This window comes from Oryx dammah, unplaced genomic scaffold (assembly GCF_014754425.2).
Source record: "Oryx dammah isolate SB20612 unplaced genomic scaffold, SCBI_Odam_1.1 HiC_scaffold_17, whole genome shotgun sequence".
Lineage (NCBI taxonomy): Eukaryota > Metazoa > Chordata > Mammalia > Artiodactyla > Bovidae > Oryx > Oryx dammah.
This window is the reverse complement of record NW_024070201.1, coordinates 54,302,302-54,323,007: the sequence shown is the minus strand read 5'-3', so window position 1 is coordinate 54,323,007 and position 20,706 is coordinate 54,302,302. Positions and strand designations below refer to the sequence as shown.

The window sequence follows — 20,706 nt, the reverse complement described above, 5'->3', positions numbered from 1 at the left end:
CTTCTCTGTTTACAAAGACTCCCATCAACTGTGGCATTTATTCCTCACCACTGTTATTCTGTTATTGCAGGAAAGTTAAGACCTCCATTTGAGAGATGAGGACATGGAGGTAAGGCCCACTCAGGCCCCCAGATGTCAGCCCAGCTCTTTTTGCACATGCTTGACCGTCCCTGACTGTTCTAACCACCCAAGTCCATCTCAGCACAACCAGGAATGTGACATAAAGACCTACCCCCCACCCTACTGGGAGGAAGGTGCCGGGGGTCTGCAGGGCACAGCACATGCTCTCAGTCACGTGCGAGCAGGACAGGCCACTGCGTGTCTCTGCATCTTGGTGATGTCCTCTGTGAGGAGGGGGCTTCCCTCCAAGGCCCCCATGACCTGCAGGAAAGACCTCAGGGCCCTCTCCTCCCTGCTCTGACTGTGTCTCCATCTGCCGCTTCACTTCAGAAAGTGTAGAATCAGGACCCTGCATTTGAGTACCACCCCTGCCACTGGCCTTTGTGCAGCTCCAGACAAGTCCCGGCCCTGCACTAAAGCGGGGTGTGAGGGGCTAGACTGACCTACTGCTGGACACGGCCATGATCTCGGGGAAGGACAACTCCAGAAGCACCTGCTCCTGCTCATCCACGAAGTAGACACCTGTCCAGTTGACCGCCACAATGACGTCGTTCTTGGGGAGGTTGGGGCCTGGGGCAGAGACAGGGGCACTGAGAGGGCGCCAGCCCAGTCCCAGGCCCACCCCTTCCCAATCCTCGTAACCACCATGGAGATGGCCAGCGTGGGGTACACTGATGTCCATTTTACAGATGGGGAAACTGAGACTTAGAGAACACACCTTCCCCACAAGCCAAAACCCCAGGAGCGGTGGGAAGAGAGTGCTGGATTAAGGAACTGGGTTTACACACTGTCCCTACCGTGGGTCTGTGCGACTTGGGACAAGGCCCTGAGAGCAGTGTGGTAGGATATGGGGGGGGGGCACACTAACTGAGCCCCAAGTGTTCCCTCCAACCTGATATTTGGTGGTTCTGCAAAGCCAGCACCAGCACAGGGCCTGGTATGGAGCAGGTGCCTAATGCTGACGCCCAAGGATGACTAAGCAAATGGCCCATGTGGGTTTGTGACGGCTGCATCCACTCTCAACTTTGCGGGGTTGGCCACCCTATTCTGTACACAGTAGGTGCTTTAATGATCACAATACAGTTGTTCCAATGAGTGTGTGGCTGAGCACCTACTAAGTGCCACAGAGCCCTACTGGACTGCAGAGAGGAAGGACCCACTCAGCACACTGACGTGGAGACCAAGTAGACACACGAGCAGAAGGCTGGCTGACCGGGGAGTCTGGCCCAGGCCATTCTCCTCCCCTGGCTGTGACCTGGAGCCCTCGAAGGAGGGATGGGAGGCAGAGGGCTGGGGTTACCTGAGAACTTGTAGGCTTCATAAAACCTGGAGAAGAGCAAGGGCCACTTGAAGCGGGCATAGTTGACCACATCCTCTTTGACCTTCTGAGCATCAGTTCTCCTCTGGGCATAAATTCCCTGGAGGCACACAGACAAGGACAGGGGAGAAAAGACATCGCACAAGCTCTGTCCCTGTCCCCAAAGCCAGAAGTGGGCCCTGGGCCACTATGTCCTTGTATGCACCACGGCCTCACCTCACCCCACCAGCCCACAGTGTCCCCATCACTCTGTCTTCCTCCAGTTCCACCAACAGCAGTGAGCTCTTGAGACACAAGGGCAGCGGGCAGGAGAGGTGTTGGGGAACAAGAACGTGAGTGGCTAAGGGTCGGGGAGCAGTGCCAGACATGACAAAGAAGAGGGAGTGGGAAACGGGTGGGCAGGAGCCAGGTCACACGGAACTGTGGGTGAGGCCACCCAACACTGTGAGGCTGGGCATTTAGTGGAAACTGACAGGTGAACCTGAGAGTTAGGAAGACAGCAGCGTGGAGAATGGTTGGAGCCTGAAGGGGGCAAGCAGCTGGGGGACAATCCAACACTTCCTCAAGAAATGAATGCACCAATGTTTCATTGTCTGAAAATATCCTGCTGCATTTTAACAAGAACCCGGTGGGACTGAAGTAGGACTGAAGTGATCAGAATGAACTTACAGTTTTTATCACCTACAAATACAAGCACGGATAAAGACACGTGTGTGCCAGCACCTAAGTGGTTGCATTTCCATGCACTAAGAGGGCCCAGAAGCAGTGCCATCCCAGGAGCTGTAACAGGACTTCCCAGGTGGTCCAGTGGTTAAGAATACACCTTGCAATGCAGGGGATTTAGGTTCAATCCCTGGTCAGGAAACTAAGATCCCACATGCCGCTGAGCAACTAAGCCTATGAGCCACGACTGCTGAGCCTGTGTGCTTTGGAGCCCGTGCACCACAACCAGAGAGTCCATGCGCTGCAAGGCAAGACCCACATGACGTAACCAAGATCCCGCACGCTGCAACTAAGACCTGATGCAACCAAATAAGAAAAAAGAAAAGAAAAACCAGGAGTTGCGAGTATTCAGGACCAAGGGGTTCAGTGCCTCAAATCTGAGCTAATCTCCAATAGCTCAGAAAAAATAACGGGTATGTGTGCTGGGAAAGTCACAGCAGAAGTGGGACAGTGTTAACAACTGGTGAATCTGGGTGACGTGTACACTGTACACAGCAGGTCTAATTTTTTTTAACCTGCAACTTTCTCATAAGCTTGAAATTATCTCAAAATAAAATATGTTTACCCCTCTGACCCTAATAACCACACTAATTCACATCTATCCACCATACGAGGGGTCTGGCCCAGGGCTCTGGGCCATGCAGGCCAGGGCACTACCATCCAGCAGAAACCCAGTGAGCTCAGTCATGGGCTCTGGGAGAGCAGAGAGCACACCTGTTTTGCCCACAGCTGAGTCTCCAGGGTCTGCTGCGCTGCCCAACATATGACAAGCACCCCAAATGAAAAGAATTCATGAACAGTGGCACCCAACCCAGAACAGGCCACGTGTCACATGCACCTTGGTGGTGGACACCGAGGACCTGGGGAAGGCAGAAGAGCCAAGGTGGGGACGGAGGCTGGAGCTGCTGGGAGACAGAATGGATGGGCTTCAGCAGCTGACCAAGAGTGAGGGGTGAGGGAGAGGAGGTTGCCAGTGTCAGAGAGGCAGGGCGGGGAGGAGAACATGCATCTCTTCTGGGAGCACTGAGGACAGGAAGGTCCTTGGGGCTGAGCCAAGCCTAGAAGCAGAGGGGGTGCCGGGAGCATTCGGGTACAGATGATACACGTGGAGATGTGTGGGCAGCTCACCAGGAAAGGCAGAGCTCAGGGAGGAAAACACATGGGGCTCCCAGGTTAGGAAAGAGGCCTCATGGGGAAGGGGATGAGACACACTGATCTTGGAGCCCTTGACAGCTTGTGTGCAAAGATGATTCTGCTCTTATACAACCAGGGCCTGGAGATTGGGTGTGGCCTATGGGTCCCCTCCAGCAGCCAGGGTCCCCCCCACCACCAGGCCTCCCCTGCCCTACTTGGGGTGGGTCTGTTAGTTTAGAACAGAGCTATTCAGGGCCAGTTATGGGCCTGGGGCCTCAAATAAGAGGCAGAGGGAGGCCTGTATCTCAAATTCCCCAGGCAGGAAGTTGGGCCAGAGCTCTTCCGGGCAGAAAGGAGGTGCACCTCCTAGAAGCTTCTCTAATGTGCAACCACCCTCCTGACCCACAGGGCTAGTAAGAGCACAGGACTGGATTTGATCCATTTGTGTCCCTGGTGTCCAGCCCAGAGTAGAGGGCACAAAACACCAGTGAACCGATGTCCACAGTGGAGAATGGCCACTGGGAGCCAGGAAATCAAGGTACAGTCCTGTCCCCCCAGTTCCATGGACAGACAGATGTCGGGTAAGAGCCGTGACCCCTCTGATTTCTCAGGTCCCTACCCCTCATCCAGGTCACCATAAAACCCTCCCTTTGAAACCCCAGCCCTCTGACCTTCTTGTGGGCCGCGATGGCCAGCTGGGCCCACTTCTCCAGCGTCCTCAGGGGTGTGATCTCGCGGTCAGGGATGTAGGTGGGCACGAGGTTCAGCAGGCGCTCCAGGATCATCTCAGAGCCATAGTCCACAAAGTACTGCTGGGAGGCCAGTTCAGCCAGGTCATCCTCCTAGGTAGGCGGAGAGCTCATCAAAACAAGTTCTGGGAAGCTGTTCCAGGCCACCAAGCCTCCTGTACTTTCAGACCCAGCCTTGGGGACTCTCTGCTCTGCCTGACTCACCAGGAGCTCCCGTCTGCTTGCTGGAACCATGAGCAGCCTGAAGGCACGTTCCCACTTGCCTGCTCCTGGATGCCCCTCTCAGCACTGGCACAGAGCTGGACTATGCCCAGGGGTACATGAGCTGACGCAGAGGGACCAGCCAGCCCATTGGTACTGGGTCAGCCACTACATTCTCAGCCTGGTAAGAAGGGGCTGCCCTGGAGAATAGGAGGCCTGGGTATGAGACTGTCAGAGGTGGGTGGATGTATCACCGTGACTACCTCCATCACCACCACGACACTACCTGGGGATAGTCAAGGTACTGGGCTATACAGCAGAGGCTGCGGAGTGCACGGTGGGCACTAAGCATTTGCCCTTTTTCTGCCTAAGCCCGGTGCATGGCAGCCCCAGAGATGCCTGCCTGGGGCTCCCTTGGGCTCTGGAAGCAGGAGCAATAGAGAAAGACTCCTGGGCACCTTGAAGACAGTAGTTTTTCAACCAGCTTAAAGTATTTCAAAATTTTAGCAACTGATATGGCTATACTAATATATTCTACTTGAATATCAGTTCACCAACACCAAAACCACCATTATTATCCCCACCACCATCCTCATCACTACCCTTACCATCACCTACACCATCACTACCTCCACCATTGCTGCCTCTGCCGCCAACACTTCCCTTCATTTCCATCCTCATTCCCTCCATCTAATCACCCAGCAGAACCATAAATGTCATAAAACCATCAAAAACAAAGCACCCACATCGATCCTGTCCTCAGAGATAAAAGGATACATGTTTGCAAACTCTGGTCTAAATGAGTGGATCTCTTACTCCTTTAGAGAAGTTTCTAGAGTAATTCAGAACAATACAGCAAGATGCACAGAATAAGATGGTAGACTGAAAAGACCAGAGCTCACCTTCTCTCATGAAAATACCAAAAGCACTACTAACTGCTGGAAAATCATCAACAAAAAAGGACTAGAACCTACCAGAAAAGATATTCTACTTCCAAAGACAAAGAAGAAGCTACAATGAGACAGTAGGAAGGGTGCGTTCCCCATAAAAATCAAATCCCATATATCCTGGGTGGGCAACCACAAACTGGAAAATAATTACATTGCAGAAGCTTTTCTACAGGAGTGAGAGCTCTGAGTCTCATGTCAGGCTCCCCAGTGTGGGGGTCTGACCAAGGGAGGAGGAGCCCCCAGAGCATTTGGCTTTGAAGGCCACTGGGCTTAATTGCAGGAATTTTATAGGACTGGGAGAAACAGAGACTCCAGTCTCAGAGGGAGCAAACAAGGTTTCACATGCGCTTGGACCCAGGGCAAAGCAGCAGCTCCATAGGAGCCTGCAGGTCTTGGAGGGTCTCCTGGGGAGGTAGCGGGGACAACCATGGCTCACTGTGAGGACAAGTACACTTGTGGGGGAGGGACTGGGTATTCTTTGGCATAGAGTTGTCCTGGAGGCCACAATTTTGACATCAAGATGCAGCCCCACCCAACAGCCGAAGGTGCCAATGCTGTGATGCACCAGGCCGAACAACCAAAAGGACAGGAACACACCCCATCCCATCAGCGTCTGCAGCTTACAGTCTTCCTGAGCCCACAGCCATCTCTTAAGTACACCCCTTGACACAGCCTTGCCCACCAGAGGGGACAAGATCCCGCTCTAGCCACCAGTGAGCAGGCATCAGTCCTTCACACCAGGAGGCCTGCACAAGCCTCTTAGACTAGCCCTGTCCACCAGAGGGCAGCCACCAAAAGCAAGAGAAACTATAATCCTGCAGCCTGTGGGACTGCAAACACAGAAAGACAAATTGAGACAGCAGAAGAATATGTTCCAGATGAAGGAACAGGATAAAACGCAGAAGAACAACTAAATGAAGGGGAGACAGACAACCTACCTGAAAAAGAATTAAGAGTAATGATGGTAAAGATGATCGAAGATCTCAGAAAAAGAATGAAGGCACAGACTGAGAAGATAAAATAAATGGTTAACAAAGAGCTAGAAAATTCAAAGAAAATTAGAGATGACAATAACTGAAATGAAAAATACACTAGGAGGAAAAATAGAATGAAGCGAAAGAAAGGATAAGTGAGCCAGGAGACACAAAGGTAAAAATCACTGCCATAGAACAGAAAGAATAAAGGGAAAAAAAAATGAAATGAGGACAGTTTAAGAGACCTCTAAGAAAACATTAAACACACTAACATTCACATTACACAGGTCACAGAAGAAGAGGGAGAGAAAGGGCTGAGAATATATTTGAAGAGATAACAGGTGGAAACTTCCCAAATACAGGAAAGGAAACAGCCACCCAAGTCCAGGAAGCAAAAAGTCCCATACAGGATAAATTCAAGGAAGAACATGCTGATACATATTAATATACTGACAAAAATTGAAGACAAAAAGAAAATATTAAAAGCAACAAAGGAAAACAGCTTAGGAATACCCATAATGTTATCAGCTGATTTTTCAGCAGAAACTCTGCAGGCCAGAAGGGAGTAGCACAATATGTTTAAAGTGATGAAATGGAAAAACCTACAAACAAGAATATCCAACAAGGCTCTCATTCAGATTTGATGGAGAAATCAAAAGCTTTACAGACAAGTAGAAGCTAGGAGAAGGAAATGGCAACCCACTCCAGTGTTCTTGCCTGGAGAATCCCAGGGACGGGGGAGCCTCGTGGGCTGCCGTCTCTGGGGTCGCACAGTCGGACATGACTAAAGCAACTTAGCAGCAGCAGCAGAAGCTAGGAGAATTCAGCACCACCAGACTAACTGCAACAAATGCTAAAGAAACTTCTCTAGACAGAAAAGTCTACAACTAGAAACAAGAAAATAATGAATGGGAACAGTAAAGGTAGGAAATCATTTACACACAAAGATGGTATCAAACCCAGCAATTGTGAGAAGAGGGTGCAAATGCAGGATATTCCAAATGCATTTGAAATGAAGCAACCAGCAACTTAAAACAATCATGGATACATGTAGACTGCTATATTGAAACTTCATGGCAACCACAAACCAAAACTCTACAATAGATACACACACAAAAGAAAAAGGAATCCAAACACAACACTAAATATAGTCATCAAATCACAAGAGGAGAGAACAAAAAAGGAAGAGAAGAAGCAAGAACTACAAAAACAATCCCCAAACAGTTGACAAAACGGCAGTAAGAACATGCGGAAGCGAGTGCTAAGTCACTGCAGTTGTGTCCAACTCTTTGCAACACTATGGGCTGTAGCCTGCCAAGCTCCTCTGCCCGTGGGATTCTTCAGGCAAGAATACTGGAATGGGTTGCCATGCTCTCCTCCAGGGGATCTTCCCAACCCAGAGACTGAACCAGCGTCTCTTACATCTCCTGCACTGGCAGACAGGTTCTTTACCACTATCGCCACCTGGAAAGCCCCAATAAGAGCATACATATTGGTGATTACCTTAAATGAAAATGAACTAAATGCTACAACCAAAAGACATACACTAGCTGAATGGATACAAAACCAAGACCCATGTATATTCTGTCTACGAGAAACCCACTTCAGATGTAGAGACATACACAGACTGAAAGTAAGGGGATGAAAACACACATTCCATGCAAATAGACATCAAAAGAAAGCTGGAGTAGTAACACTGCTATTAGACAAAATAGGCTTTAAAATAAAGACTGTTATAGAAGACAAAGGAGGACACTACATAATGACCAAGGAATCGATCCAAGAAGAAACTACTATAAATACATATGCACCCAACATAGGGGCACCTCAGTATATAGGGCAAATGCTAACAGCCATGAAAGAATGTATTGACAGTAACACACTAATAGTGGAGGACCTTAACACCCCATTTACGTCAGTAGACAGATCATCCAGACAGGAAATCAATAAAGAAACACAGGTTTTAAGTGACACATTAGACCAGGTGTACTTAACTGATATTTATAAAGCATTTCACCCAAAAGCAGCAAACGCACATTCTTTTCAAGTATACACAGAACATTCTCCAGAGTAGATCACATGCTGGACCATAAAGCTAGCCCTAATAAATAAAAAGTGAAATCATATCGAGCATCTTTTCTGACCATAAAGCTATGAAATTAGAAATCAGCAACAAGAAAAAAAAATGTAAAAAAAAAACACAGACACATGGAGGATAAACAATATGCTACTAAATAATCAATGGAGAAATCAAAGGGGAAAATCAAAAAATTCCTAGAGACAAATGAAAACAAAAACATGATAATCCAAAACCTGTGGAATGCAGCAAAACTGTTCAAGAGGGAAGTTCATACAATACAATCTTACATCACATAAGAAGAAAAATCTCAAATAAACAATCTAACATTACACCAAAAGCAACTAGAGAAACAGAACAAACAGAGCCCAAAGTTAGTGGAATGAAGAAAATCATAAAGATCAGAGTAGAAATAAATGAAATAGAGACAAAGAAAATAATCCCAAAGATCAATGAAACTAAAAGCTGCTTCTTCAAAAAGATAAGACTGATAAACCTTTAGCCAGACTCATCAAGAAAAAAAGGGAGAGGGGGCAAATCAATAAAATTGGAAACAAAAAAAGGAGAAATTACAATACCACAGGAATACAAAGGATTTTGAGACTACTACAAGCAACTATATGCCAATAAAATGGACAATCTAGAGGAAATGGACAAATTCTTAGAGATGTACAATCTTCCAGAACTGAACCTAGAAGAAATAGAAAATACAAACAGACCAATCACAAGTACTGACATTGAAACTGTGATTTAAAAACTTAAACAAAAAATCCAGGACCAGATGCCTTCACAGACTAATTCTATCAAACATTTCGAGAAGGACTGACATCTATATTTCTGAAACTGTTTCAAAAAATTGCAGAGGAAACAACACTCCCAAACTCATTCTATGAGGCCACCATCACCCTGATACCAAAACCAGACAAAGATATCACCAAGAAAAAGAAAATCACTGATGAACACAGACCCAAAAACGCTCAACAAAATACAAGCAAACCAAATTCAACACTACAGTAAAAGGATCATGCACCATGATCAAGTGAGATTTATCCCAGGGATGCAAAAATTCTTCAATATTGGCAAATCAATATGATCAACCTAATACATGCAGAAAACTGAAGAATAAAAACAATATGGTCAACCTCGTACAAGCAGGAAAAGCTTTTGACAGAATTCAACAGCCATATGTGATAGAAACTCTCCAGAAAGTGGGCATAGAGAGAAACTAACTCAACATAACAAAGTCCATATATGACAAAACCACATCTAACATCCTTCACCATGGTGAAAAACTGAAAGTATTTCCTTTAAGACCAAAAACAAGAGAAGGATATCCACTCTTGCCCCTTTTATTCAAGGTAGTTTTGGAACTTGTAGCCATGTCAATCAGAGAAGAAACAGAAATAAAAGGAATCCAAATTGAAAAAGAAGTAAAATAGTCACTGTTTGCATATGGTATGATACTACACAGTAAGTCCCCTACATACAAACCTTCCAGTTGTGAACTTTCAAAGGTGTAAACGTGTTTGCACGTCCAGGCACATAAGTCAGTTCATGTATCTGGCTTACATTTTCACGTGTGTGCACCCTCTCCAAGTGGTTGTGCTTTTGTGTACTTTACTGCACAGTACTGTATAGCGTACAGTAGTACACTATCTTTATTTCAAGCTAGATCTGCAAGAGGATGACTTCACTGAACTCCTTGCTATGCAACACAAGGAGTTTACTAATGAAGACCGATGGAACTGGAGGCCCAGACAAAGGACAAAGAGAGACAAGAGGAAGAGGTAACCAAACAGATTCACGACACAGGGAATGGCAAGATCTTCTGGATCTGAGGAGGCATTATCAGTTTTGAGGCACAGAACCTAAGCACAGAACAGTGCATGAAGCTTGCAGCTGCTGTTTAGAATGCCATCCAGGGCCACTGTGTCATGATGATGAGAAAAATAGAGCTTCTACCCAGACATCACGGGATCATTTTTTCAAGAGGGTAGACAGAATTGAATCCAGCAAGGAGCCAGAACCTGTGCCGTCAGTGTCAGACATGAGTGAGATTGCAGCTTGCCCTCCATCTCCTAGTGCTGGTGATCCTTAAGTTCTACCATCTCCCACCTCCTCTCCCTCCTTCAGGCAATAACCTTCTTGCCTGTTTACTCAATGCCAGCCTCTATATGCCAGCTGTTGTACTGTACTTTGAAGGTACCACATGCAAGATTAGAAATGTTTTATTTTGTTGTCTTTTATGTATTATTTGTGTGAAAAGTACTGTAAGACTATTATAGTACAGTACTATATAGCTGATTGTGTTAAACTGTCAGACATAAACAAATTAGACTCATGGATGCACTCTCAGAACAAAACTCGTTCAAATGTAGGGGACCTACTGTACACGGAAAATCCTAAAGATGCTACCAGAAAACTACTAGAGCTCATGAATGAACTTGGTAAAGTTTCAGTCTACAAAATTAATATGCAGAAATATCTTGCATTTCTATACACTAACAACAAAAATCAGAAAGAGATATTAAGGACACAATCCCATTTACCATCACATCAAAAACAATAAAATACCTAGCAATAGACCTACGTAAGGAAGCAAAAACCCTGTACTCTGAAAACTGTAAGATGTTGATAAAAGAAACCGAAGGTGACAAAAATAGATGGAAAGATATACCATGTTCTTAGATTAGAAGAATCAATATTATCAAAATGTCTATACTGTCCAAGGCAATCTATGGATTCAATGCAATCCCTCTCAAATCACCAATGGCATTTTTCACAGAACTAAAATAAAAACCTTTAAAATCTGTATAGAGACACAAAAGAACCCGAATAGCCAAAGCAATCTTGAGAAAAAAGAAAACGGAGCTGGAGGAATCAGGCTCTCTGACTTCAGACTATTTACTACAAAGCTACAGTCAAAACAGTATGGTACTGGCACACAAGTAGAAATACAGATTAATGGAACATGATAGAAAGTCCAGAAATAGACCCAGGCACCTATGGTCAACTAATGTATGACAAAGGAGGCAAAACTACACAATGGAGAAAAGACAGTCTCTTCAATAAACGGTGTTGGGAAAGCTGGACAGCTCCATGTAAAAGAATGAAATTAGAACATTCTCTAATACCATACACAAATATAAGTTCAAAATGGATTAAAGACCTAAATGTAAGCCTGGATACTATAAAACTCTTGGAGGAAAAGATAGGCAGAACATTCTGTGCCATAAATTGCAGCAATATCTTTTCCAATCCATCTCCTAGAGTAGTGAAAATAAAAACAAAAAGAAACATGTAGGAAACTCAAATGCTTTTGCACAGCAAAGGAAATCACCAACAAAACAAAAAGATAACAGAGAATGGGAGAAAATATTTGCAAACAATGCAACTAACAAGGAATTAATCTCTAATATGTACAAACAACTCACGCAACTCAGTAGCAAACAAACAACCTAATCAAAAAATGGGCAGACGATCTAAACAGACATTTCTCCAAAGACATACAGATGGTCAAAAAGCACATGAAAGATGGTCAGTATCACTAATTATATCAGAGAAACACAAATCAAAACTACAATGAAGTATTACCCCACACCCAATCAGAAAGGCCATATTCAAAAAGTCTACAAATAATAAATGCTGGCAAGGATATGGAGAGAAGGGAACCCTCCTACTCTGCTGATGGGAATGTAAATTTGGCATGGCTACTGAACAACTAAGCACAGCACACTATGGAAACAATATGACAGGTCTTTTAAAAACTAAAAATAGAACTACCATGTGATCTAACATTCTCACTCCTGGGCATATATCCAGAGAAAATCATACTTTGAAAAGATATACGTGCCCCAGTGTTCACTGCAGCGCTGTTTATAATAGCCAAGACATGGAAGCAACCTAAATGTCCATCGACAGAGAAATGGATAAAGAATATGTCGTGAAAGTGTTAGTTGCTCAGTCATGTCTGACTCTCTACAACCCCATGGACTGTAGCCAGTCAGGCTCCTCTGTCCATGGAATTCTTCAGGCAAGAATACTGGAATGGGTAGCCATTCCCTTCTCCAGGGGATCTTCCCAACCCAGGGATCGAACTCAGGTCTCCCACCCTGCAGGCAGATTCTTTACCATCTGAGCCACCAGGGAAGCCCAAGAATATGTCATGCATATATATATATACACAAAAGAATATTGTTTAGTTGCTAAGTTGTGTCCGACTCTTGCAACCCCATGGACTATAGCCCACCAGGATCCTCTGTCCATGGGATTTCCCAGGCAAGAATACTGGAGTGGATTGCCATTTCTTTCTTCAGGGGATCTTCCTAAACCAGGGACTGAACACACGTCTCCTGCTTGGCAGGAGGATTCTTTACCACTGAGCCATCTGGAAAGCCCCACAATAGAATATTATTCAACCATTAAAAAGAATGAAATAATGTCATTTGCAGCAACATGGATGGGCCCAGAGATTATCATACTAAGTACAGTAAGTCAACGAAAGACACATAGCATATGATATCTCTTATATGTGGAATCTAAGAAAAATTATACAAATGAACTTATTTACAAAACAGAAAAAGACACGCTGACTTCAAAAACAAATTTCAGGTTACCAAAGAGGAAAAGAATATGGGATAAATTTGGAGGTTGGGATTAACATATATACACTACTACGTGTATTAATAAAATAGATAATCAATAAGGATCTACTATATAGCACAGGGAATTCTATCAATACTCTCTAATAAGCTATATGGGAAAAGAATCCAAAGAAGAATGAATATGTGTTCACGTATAACTAAATCACTTTGCTGTAAACCTGAATCTAACACAACATTGTAAATCAAATAAGTAAATAAAATAATTTGATAGAGATTTTTTAAAAAAAGAACAATACAGCAAGTTGTGAAGCATGTACTCTGTGCCATGCAGTCACTACAGCAGGGCAGGAACACCTCCCACAGGCAGGATTCAGGCTATTCTTCAAAGCCCTCGCTCCGCTGTGCCATGCTCAGTCACTTCAGTCATGTCTGACCCTGTGGACTGTAGCCTGCCAGGCTTCCCTGCCTGTCACTATCTCTTGGAGCTTGCTCAAACTCATGTCCATTGAACCATCTCATGTCCACCTAACCATCTCATCCTCTGTCGCCCCCTTCTCCTCCTGCCTTCAATCTTTCCCAGCCTAGGGGGTTGGTGTTAAATCTAAGAGGAGCCTAGATGACACCCTGCCTCCATGTGGCTAGCCTTCCCATTCACTGATGGTGAGTCAGGGATAGCAACACTCAGCCAAATTCAGCAAACAGGCAACTAAGAACCAAGCAACCTCAGCCAGAAAATTAGCTCTCACCTTCTCACACCTGTACTCCCCAAACTTGACCCCTCGCACCACCTGCTGGTAGATGAGGTTGGTGGCCACATTGTCTTCCGAGGGGTTGTGCCAGGGCGTGAAGACCTCCTTGCGGAAGAAGAGCCTCCATGGGGCGTTGCGCTCCTGGGCGCCCTGCTCCTTGGCGTACTGTTCACACTGGGAGATAGCGTCCATGACGTGGTCGCTGCCACTGCCCAGGGAGGACACCTGTGGGCAGAGGGTTAGAGGTCACCCAGTGGAAGGGTGAGCAGGCAGGGAAGGACTGCAAGGAGCTGTCAACTGCGCCAGCTGTTCTGGTTCAGATGGAAAACCAAGGCTCAGGGCAAGGAGGGGTCTGCCCAGGTCACCCAGGAGGCAGACCAGCAGAGGGGAACCCCTGGATCCCACCACGGGCGCTGAGCTGGCACAGCAACCAAGGGATTCCTATTTCCTGCTGCTGCTTCAGTCGTGTCCGACTCCGTGCGACCCCATAGACGGCAGCCCGCCAGGCTCCCCCATCCCTGGGATTCTCCAGGCAAGAAGACTGGAGTGGGTTGCCATTTCCTTCTCCAATGCATGAAAGTGAAAAGTGAAAGTGAAGTCGCTCAGTCGTGTCCGACTCTTAGCGACCCCATGGACTGCAGCCTGCCAGGCTCCTCCGTCCATGGAATTTTCCAGACAACAGTACTGGAGTGGGGTGCCACTGGAAGCTTTTTGTGAAACTCTGATGGGCACATGGTCACTGAAGATGCAGAAGGTGTCTGTTGGTGAGAGAAATGGCATCAGAAAACACGTTGCCATCATTGGACCTGCTAGGATTGGGGGGTGGGGGCAGCTCTGCAGCCTATGGTGATCCTGGGTGTGCAGGCAAAAGTTACCCACATCCAGACCCAGCTCAGCTTCTCCGGTAGCTCACTGGTAAAGGATCCATTTGACAATGCAGGAGACACAAGAGATGCAGGTTCAATCCCTGGGTCAGAAAGATCCCCTTGAGAAGGAAATGGCAGATTCCTCAGAAAAGGAAATGCAACCCACTCTAGTATTCTTGCCTTGGCAAATCCCATGGACAGAGAAGCCTGGTAGGTCACACTCCACGGGGTCACACAGAGTCAGTCATGATTTAGCAATGAACCAACAACAAGGCCGGGCTCAGCAGAGAAGGCTCCAGGCCCATATGTGCCCCGGGAGGCACACACTCTAGGTCTAGGTGGTCTGAAACAAGTGCAAAGAAACTACCATTCCTGATAAGGAATCATAAGTCTATTTGCAAACAGGAAAACTGGATCTCAGAGCCAGTGGCTCTCTCCACCATGCTCTTTCTCTGTCATCAGCAGAGGGTTGGATCCACCTGGGCACATATGTGTGCAGCGAGCCCTGAGCTTCAATCTCCGTTGTGTGGTTGGGTTTCTCTTTAGGTGCTTAGGATCCCTCCATGACCCTAAGGAGCTGGGGCAGGGCCAGGGTTCCCACTGATTTACAGAGGAGGTAACTGAGGCCCTGGAAAGTCAGTAACCGTGCAAGGGCGCCCGAGCCAGTAGGTGGTGGCACTGGGGTGGGAGCTGGTGGGTGGCCCTGGCAATGCCAGGAGGAGGGGCTTCCGGGCTGGCCTCACCTTATCAAACAGGGCAATGTAGAGGGAGAACCCGAAGCGGTCCTTGAGCGAGATCTTGTCGGCCAGCGCGTTGCAGAGCTCCTTGGCCGTGGTCGCCGAGTCCGTCAGCAGCGTCTTGGTGGTCCCATCCATGAACGTCACAGGCAACATGATGGGCTTCTTGGACTTGGTGGCCTGAAAGTGACCCAGGAGAGTCTGTGGGAATCCTTTCACTTCAGAACATCTCACTCCCTCTGGGCTCCCAGCTCCCTCTGGAGATGGAGCGCTCAGACCTAACGTCCCACAGCACATTGCCTGTCCCTGGTCACAGGTGCCCAGGAAGCCCTGCTGTGCTCCCAACCCTGAGAGGACCTGCAGGGTCCCCGAGCTGGGGCATGAGGTCTGGCCGGGAGGTCAGGCTTTGCCAAGTGCCAGGGACGCCTGTCTTCCTGTCATGTAACCATCACAAGACCCTGTGAAGTGACATTTGCATCACCGTGCTGCAGATGAAGCCATTGAGACACAGAGAAACACCCGCCAAGTCACGTTGACTATAAAGCCAGCAGATGGAGTCATTGCCCACTGGGGGCCTTCCTGTTCCAGGGGCTTAAGACTCCAGAACTTGAGGGTGCGTGCTTGAAAGACCACAGAATCCCAAAGCAGGGAATGTTTCCAGGGCACTGGAGTGTATGGTGACACAAGCGCGCACACACACAAGCACACACTCCCGGGGGCCACACCTGCAGCTCCAGCCAACTGGGCGGCTGTGTCCGTGTCCCGTTGACAAAGGTCCTCCTGAGTCGCTCCTCACAGTACGGGGCGTAGCCAGGGGGTCCCCCATGGATGAAGTTCCGCAGGTACTACGGACAGAGGACCAGCTCAGGGGACCCCACTCCAGCCTCCCTCAGCCTCCCCACCTGTGAGACAGGCTGATAGGCTGGGACCTGGGACCCTTTGCCAGAGTGCTTGCACCTAGACAAATATTTCCTTGAGCAACAAAATAAAAAGAAACCAAAAGGGACTGAAAATAACTGCACAGGTGCAGTGGGAGCAATCATGAATAATAAGATACAAAAAGGCCACAAACCAACTGCCATTTCTGAGCTGCTGGGAGCAGAGACAGAGACTTTTCCATGAGCCCTGCACACAGCACCACCACCAAGGGGGTGGGCAGACAACCTCTGATCTGACCCACCAACCCATCCCCACCCTCACCTCATTTAAGGAGCCAGGGAGCAAGCAGCAGCACCCATTTCTTGTTCTTGCTCCCTTGTACCGCAGCACCAGCCTCAGTAAAGCCTTGCCTGAATTTCACATCTGGCCTTTTATCAACTTCTATTGATTAAAAGGTTCATAGACCCAGGTCAGTAACACCTGGGCCATCAGAGCAACTTTTCCAGGTCTCCTGCCTCTGGTTCCTCCACCCACAACCTGCTTCTGGGGACACCTCCATCCTCGCCCCTCCTCAGCTTCCCAGGGCTCCCCACTGCCCTCTAGATCAAGTCCACGTGCCTCATGCTGGCAAAAAGGCTGCGACAATCCAGGCCTTTCTAGTCTTAGCCATGCCTCTGGCCTCACCCCACACACCACCCCTGCCCTGCACCCAGCTTAACTGCTCCTCTTCCTCCAGGGTCCACCTCCCTGACCCCTCCACTCCTCATAGTGCTGACCAGCTGGGCTGATCCAGCTGTCAGCTGCTCTGCCTCTGTGTCCCCAGCACCCAGAGCCTGTCACCCAGGGTCACAAAAGAGCCTGAGATGAACTGAAGTGCTTCAGAAGGTGGAAGCACTTCTGAAGGTGGAAGGTCCAGGAGATACTGCTGTCAAACATATGTCAGCGTCTGCATAAATCAAGAGGGGCCAGGGGAGACAGAAGTGAAGTGGTGGGTTTCTAGGAGAAGGGCCAGGAAGATGGGCCCCGCAGAGGCCGGGAGGTCTGGGAGGAGATGACCTGGGCAGGACCTCACTGCCAAGCCCCTCTGCCCTCTGAGGTGCTTCTCCGTGCTCTGCTCCTTGACACCAGAGACCGAGCCCAGTTCCCTTCCCATCCCTGGAGGCCAAAAGCCTCTCCTACCTTAACGAACTTCTCAGAGGGGGCGAAGCAGCCCACACAGAGAGACACGAGGATCCAGCCCCGGGCATAGCTGCTCTTGGAGGGGTTGTGAGTGAGCTGCTTGCTAATCTGGCAGTAGATCTCATCCCTAAGCAGAGTGGGATACAAGGAAGGGAGACAGACTGTCTCAGAGGGAAAGCCCACCCTCCATCCCAGCAGCAGGTGAGATGCCTACTCTCCCACTTGCCAGGGATGACCCAGGAGAAGGGTGGTCAGTGGGACCAGGTAGGGAAGGCTGAGCCCAGGGCTCTGCGGAGGGTCTGGCTTTGGAGGAGACAGGCTCATCGGACGTGAAGCACGTTCATACCTGACTCCAATCCAGAGTTCAGGGCCCCCGATCCACAGGGTGGTGCACACCCTGCTCTGGGCACGGGGCTATGGTCAGTAGTGACCACTCTGATGGGAAGCACAGGCTCCATCCCCCCCTTACCCCTCACCAAGCTGCGTGGCCTGGGCAGGTGAGTTCACCTCTGAGCCCCACCCATAGTCCCAGCAGCAGGTACAACTTCCACTAATGGAAACCCAGAGCAGGAAATGGGGAAAACATCTGGGGAGTTTCTCTGGGGGAGGAAATGAGTAGGGACTTTGATGTTCTCTTGATATGTTTCCTTATGTTTGAATATCTAAGTGGCCATGTATTACTTTTGATCCCTGGGTCAGGAAGATCCCCTGAAGGAGGAAATGGCAACCCACTCCAATATTCTTGCCTGGAAAATTCCATGGGCAGAGGAGCCTGGTGGACTGGCAGTCCATGGGGTCGCAAAGAGTCGGACATGACTGAGCGAGTGAGCATGCACACATTACTTTTGTAATCAGATAAAACAGTGAAGGTAGTTTTTTGTTTTGTGTTGTTTTCATTTTAAAGGGAAGGGATAGCACCCTGCTTATAAGATTGTTGTGAAGAAAAACGAGCCAAGGCTTATACAGCCCCTGGCACGATGCCCAGCACAGTAAACCCCCAAAGATGCCAGCCTAGCTACAGCCTTAAGATGCTGCCTGTCCATTCAAGGCCAAAGGCTGGCCCCACCATGGTGCAGTAACCACCAGGGGGCACTCACTGCTGTTCTTCTCTCTTAGAAGGGCAGGTTTCTAATTCAGTGGCTCCCCAATTTTGAGAGCTCACAGACCAATACAACTTCAAAATAAATTCTGGAAGTTGCTAACTTACTAGGTTGAATAGCTTATAACTTAATTGTCACCAACTTATAATGACAAATAAGGACATTTAAAACACACCAAATACACAGCACCTGCCCACTATCTATATCACAATCATTCTATAAAACAAAGGTAATTTAATATCCAAAAAGTAGGAAGGGAAAAACCTCAGAACAAAGAACTGTGTTTTAAATAAATCAAATTTAGAAACATCCTTATTTTCCCTATCTTGTCACAGACCAGTAGCTGGAAGCCCTGACCCTGTTCACTTTCTGAGCAGGGATATGGAGGTCGAGAGAAGGGAGGGATTAGTCGTGGACCCTCAGGGAGTCGACACCTAGGCTTCTGACTCAGTCCAGGGCTCCTGGCACTGTGTTATTTAGAAGCACCACTTAAGGTCTGATAATGAGATTAATTAGAAGGTAAATTCTTGACCCTTAAACATACCTTGGGCAATTACCTTTTCTCCCCAGGGGCTGACAGCCCCAAGTGCTACATCTCTGGTGAGCAAGGTAGTAAATGGCCTCAAGGAGCAATGAAAGAGAGGCCAGTGACCCCTGGGCAAACCTCTTCCCTTCTCTGGACCTCCTGTTTCCTATTGGTAAAATGATACTTGACCTCCCCAGCCACCCCATCCTGCTGTTCTCCCAGCCAACACACATGAGTTCATGGTCTGCTCTCCTAACCAGACATCTTGTGCAGATGGAGTTCTCAGAGAAACCGTGTTTTCAAGCCACTGATGCAGCTGAGTTGATTCCTTAATTGCTCCTGAAAAGTCACAGACCATCCCAGCTCCTCCGCAACACCCCAGGGACCCAAGCAAAGGCCTCTCCTGGGCCTGGGTAGGGAAGGGGGCATGTGCTGGATGCCTTCCGACCACAGTAACCCTGACCACAGGCCTGGGCGGGGTGCACTGAAGGTGCCGGCAGGGATGGGTTACACATCAGATAATGCTAATAGCCAACAGCTACCATCTACTGAGTGCCCATTATGGAGGTCACACTTTCCATAGTTTTATCTGCCCACAAGCCTACAAGGTAGGTACTATTATTATTCCATCTTAACAGAGGAGGAAACTGAAGCTTGCAAAGATAAAATCACTCTACCAAGACTACACAACCAGCTACCAGCAGAGTTAAACCCAGGCCTGCTTGGCTTAATCAGTTGCTAAATTGGACTGCAAGGATATCCAACCAGTCCATCCTAAAGGAGATTAATCCTGGCTGTTCATTGGAGGGACTGATGCTGAAGCTGAAACTCCAATACTTTGGCCACCTGATGAAGAGAGCTGACTCATTTGAAAAGACCCTGATGCTGGAAAAGATTGAGGGCAGGAGGAGAAGGGGATGACAGAGGATGAGATGGTTGGATGGCATCACCGACACGATGGACATGGGTTTGGGTGGACTCCGGGAGGGAGGTCTGGTGTGCTGCGGTTTATGAGGTCGCAAAGAGTAGGACATGACTGAGTGACTGAACTGAACTGAAAGTGACAGAGCCACAATTCTGCCACCCAAAGCCTTGTGGGGCTGGAAGAGCAGGATGGCTCCCCCTGCCAGCTGCCCCCTCCCTGAGCCCCGGCCCTCAGGCGCTGACCGGAGTGCTGGCCGCAGGATGCCGTTGCCAATGATGAAGTGCAGCTTCTCCAGGTTGGAGGTGGGACGGTCCTCCAGCATGCTGTTGCCCTGCACCGTGGACTCCCCATCGTGCAGCCTCTTGGTCACCTGTGACACAGGGAGGGCGGAGGCTCGAGCAGGGCTCTCCCGCTTGCCTGAGTCTGCCCACTCCCCGGGAAAGCAGAACTCTGGGAGTACTGTCATACCACTGGCCCCGTGCAGGATAGACGCTGGGTCGATGCCTGGCCCACACAGCCGGGGGGCGCTGGCCTGGTGCCACCTCCTTCTGAGGACAAGGCTCCTCTGCAATCTCCCTGACAGGACTCCCTGCAGGGAGGGTCCCCCCAGGCAGGGTAGAGGCTGTTCCTCTGACCCCTGATGGGATCCCTAGCTCTCTAAGATGGGCTGCACACCACTCCAACAGCCAGTCTACCCGCCTTCCAAGCACCACCATCACCCATCATGAGCACCCTGACCCCATGCAAACAGACTCAGGCCTGGGTTCTTTCAAATGGACTTCTCTTCTCAGGTTCCACACAGCCCACAGCGCCAGCCCCACCCTGTGCCCAGAGACATGGAGCAGGTGAAATGGTGAGTGGTGGGATCATGCCCCTGCAGACAGGAAGGGCTCCA

The 20,706-nt window shown here is 48.4% G+C and overlaps 1 protein-coding gene across 1 annotated transcript in view; it reads right to left on the bottom strand.

Annotated features, from left to right (window-relative positions):
• MYO7A (myosin VIIA) overlaps positions 1-20,706 on the bottom strand; it is a 100,501-nt gene that overhangs the window by 19,597 nt on the left and 60,198 nt on the right. Inside the window, exons 26-33 of the mRNA XM_040258913.1 lie at positions 20,054-20,181; positions 17,261-17,387; positions 15,928-16,047; positions 15,209-15,382; positions 13,597-13,824; positions 3,967-4,137; positions 1,421-1,538; positions 564-690 (exon numbers count right to left, since the gene is read on the bottom strand). Of these exons, the coding sequence (XP_040114847.1) occupies positions 564-690; positions 1,421-1,538; positions 3,967-4,137; positions 13,597-13,824; positions 15,209-15,382; positions 15,928-16,047; positions 17,261-17,387; positions 20,054-20,181 (1,193 nt within the window). The remainder of the gene's footprint in view (positions 1-563; positions 691-1,420; positions 1,539-3,966; positions 4,138-13,596; positions 13,825-15,208; positions 15,383-15,927; positions 16,048-17,260; positions 17,388-20,053; positions 20,182-20,706) is intronic.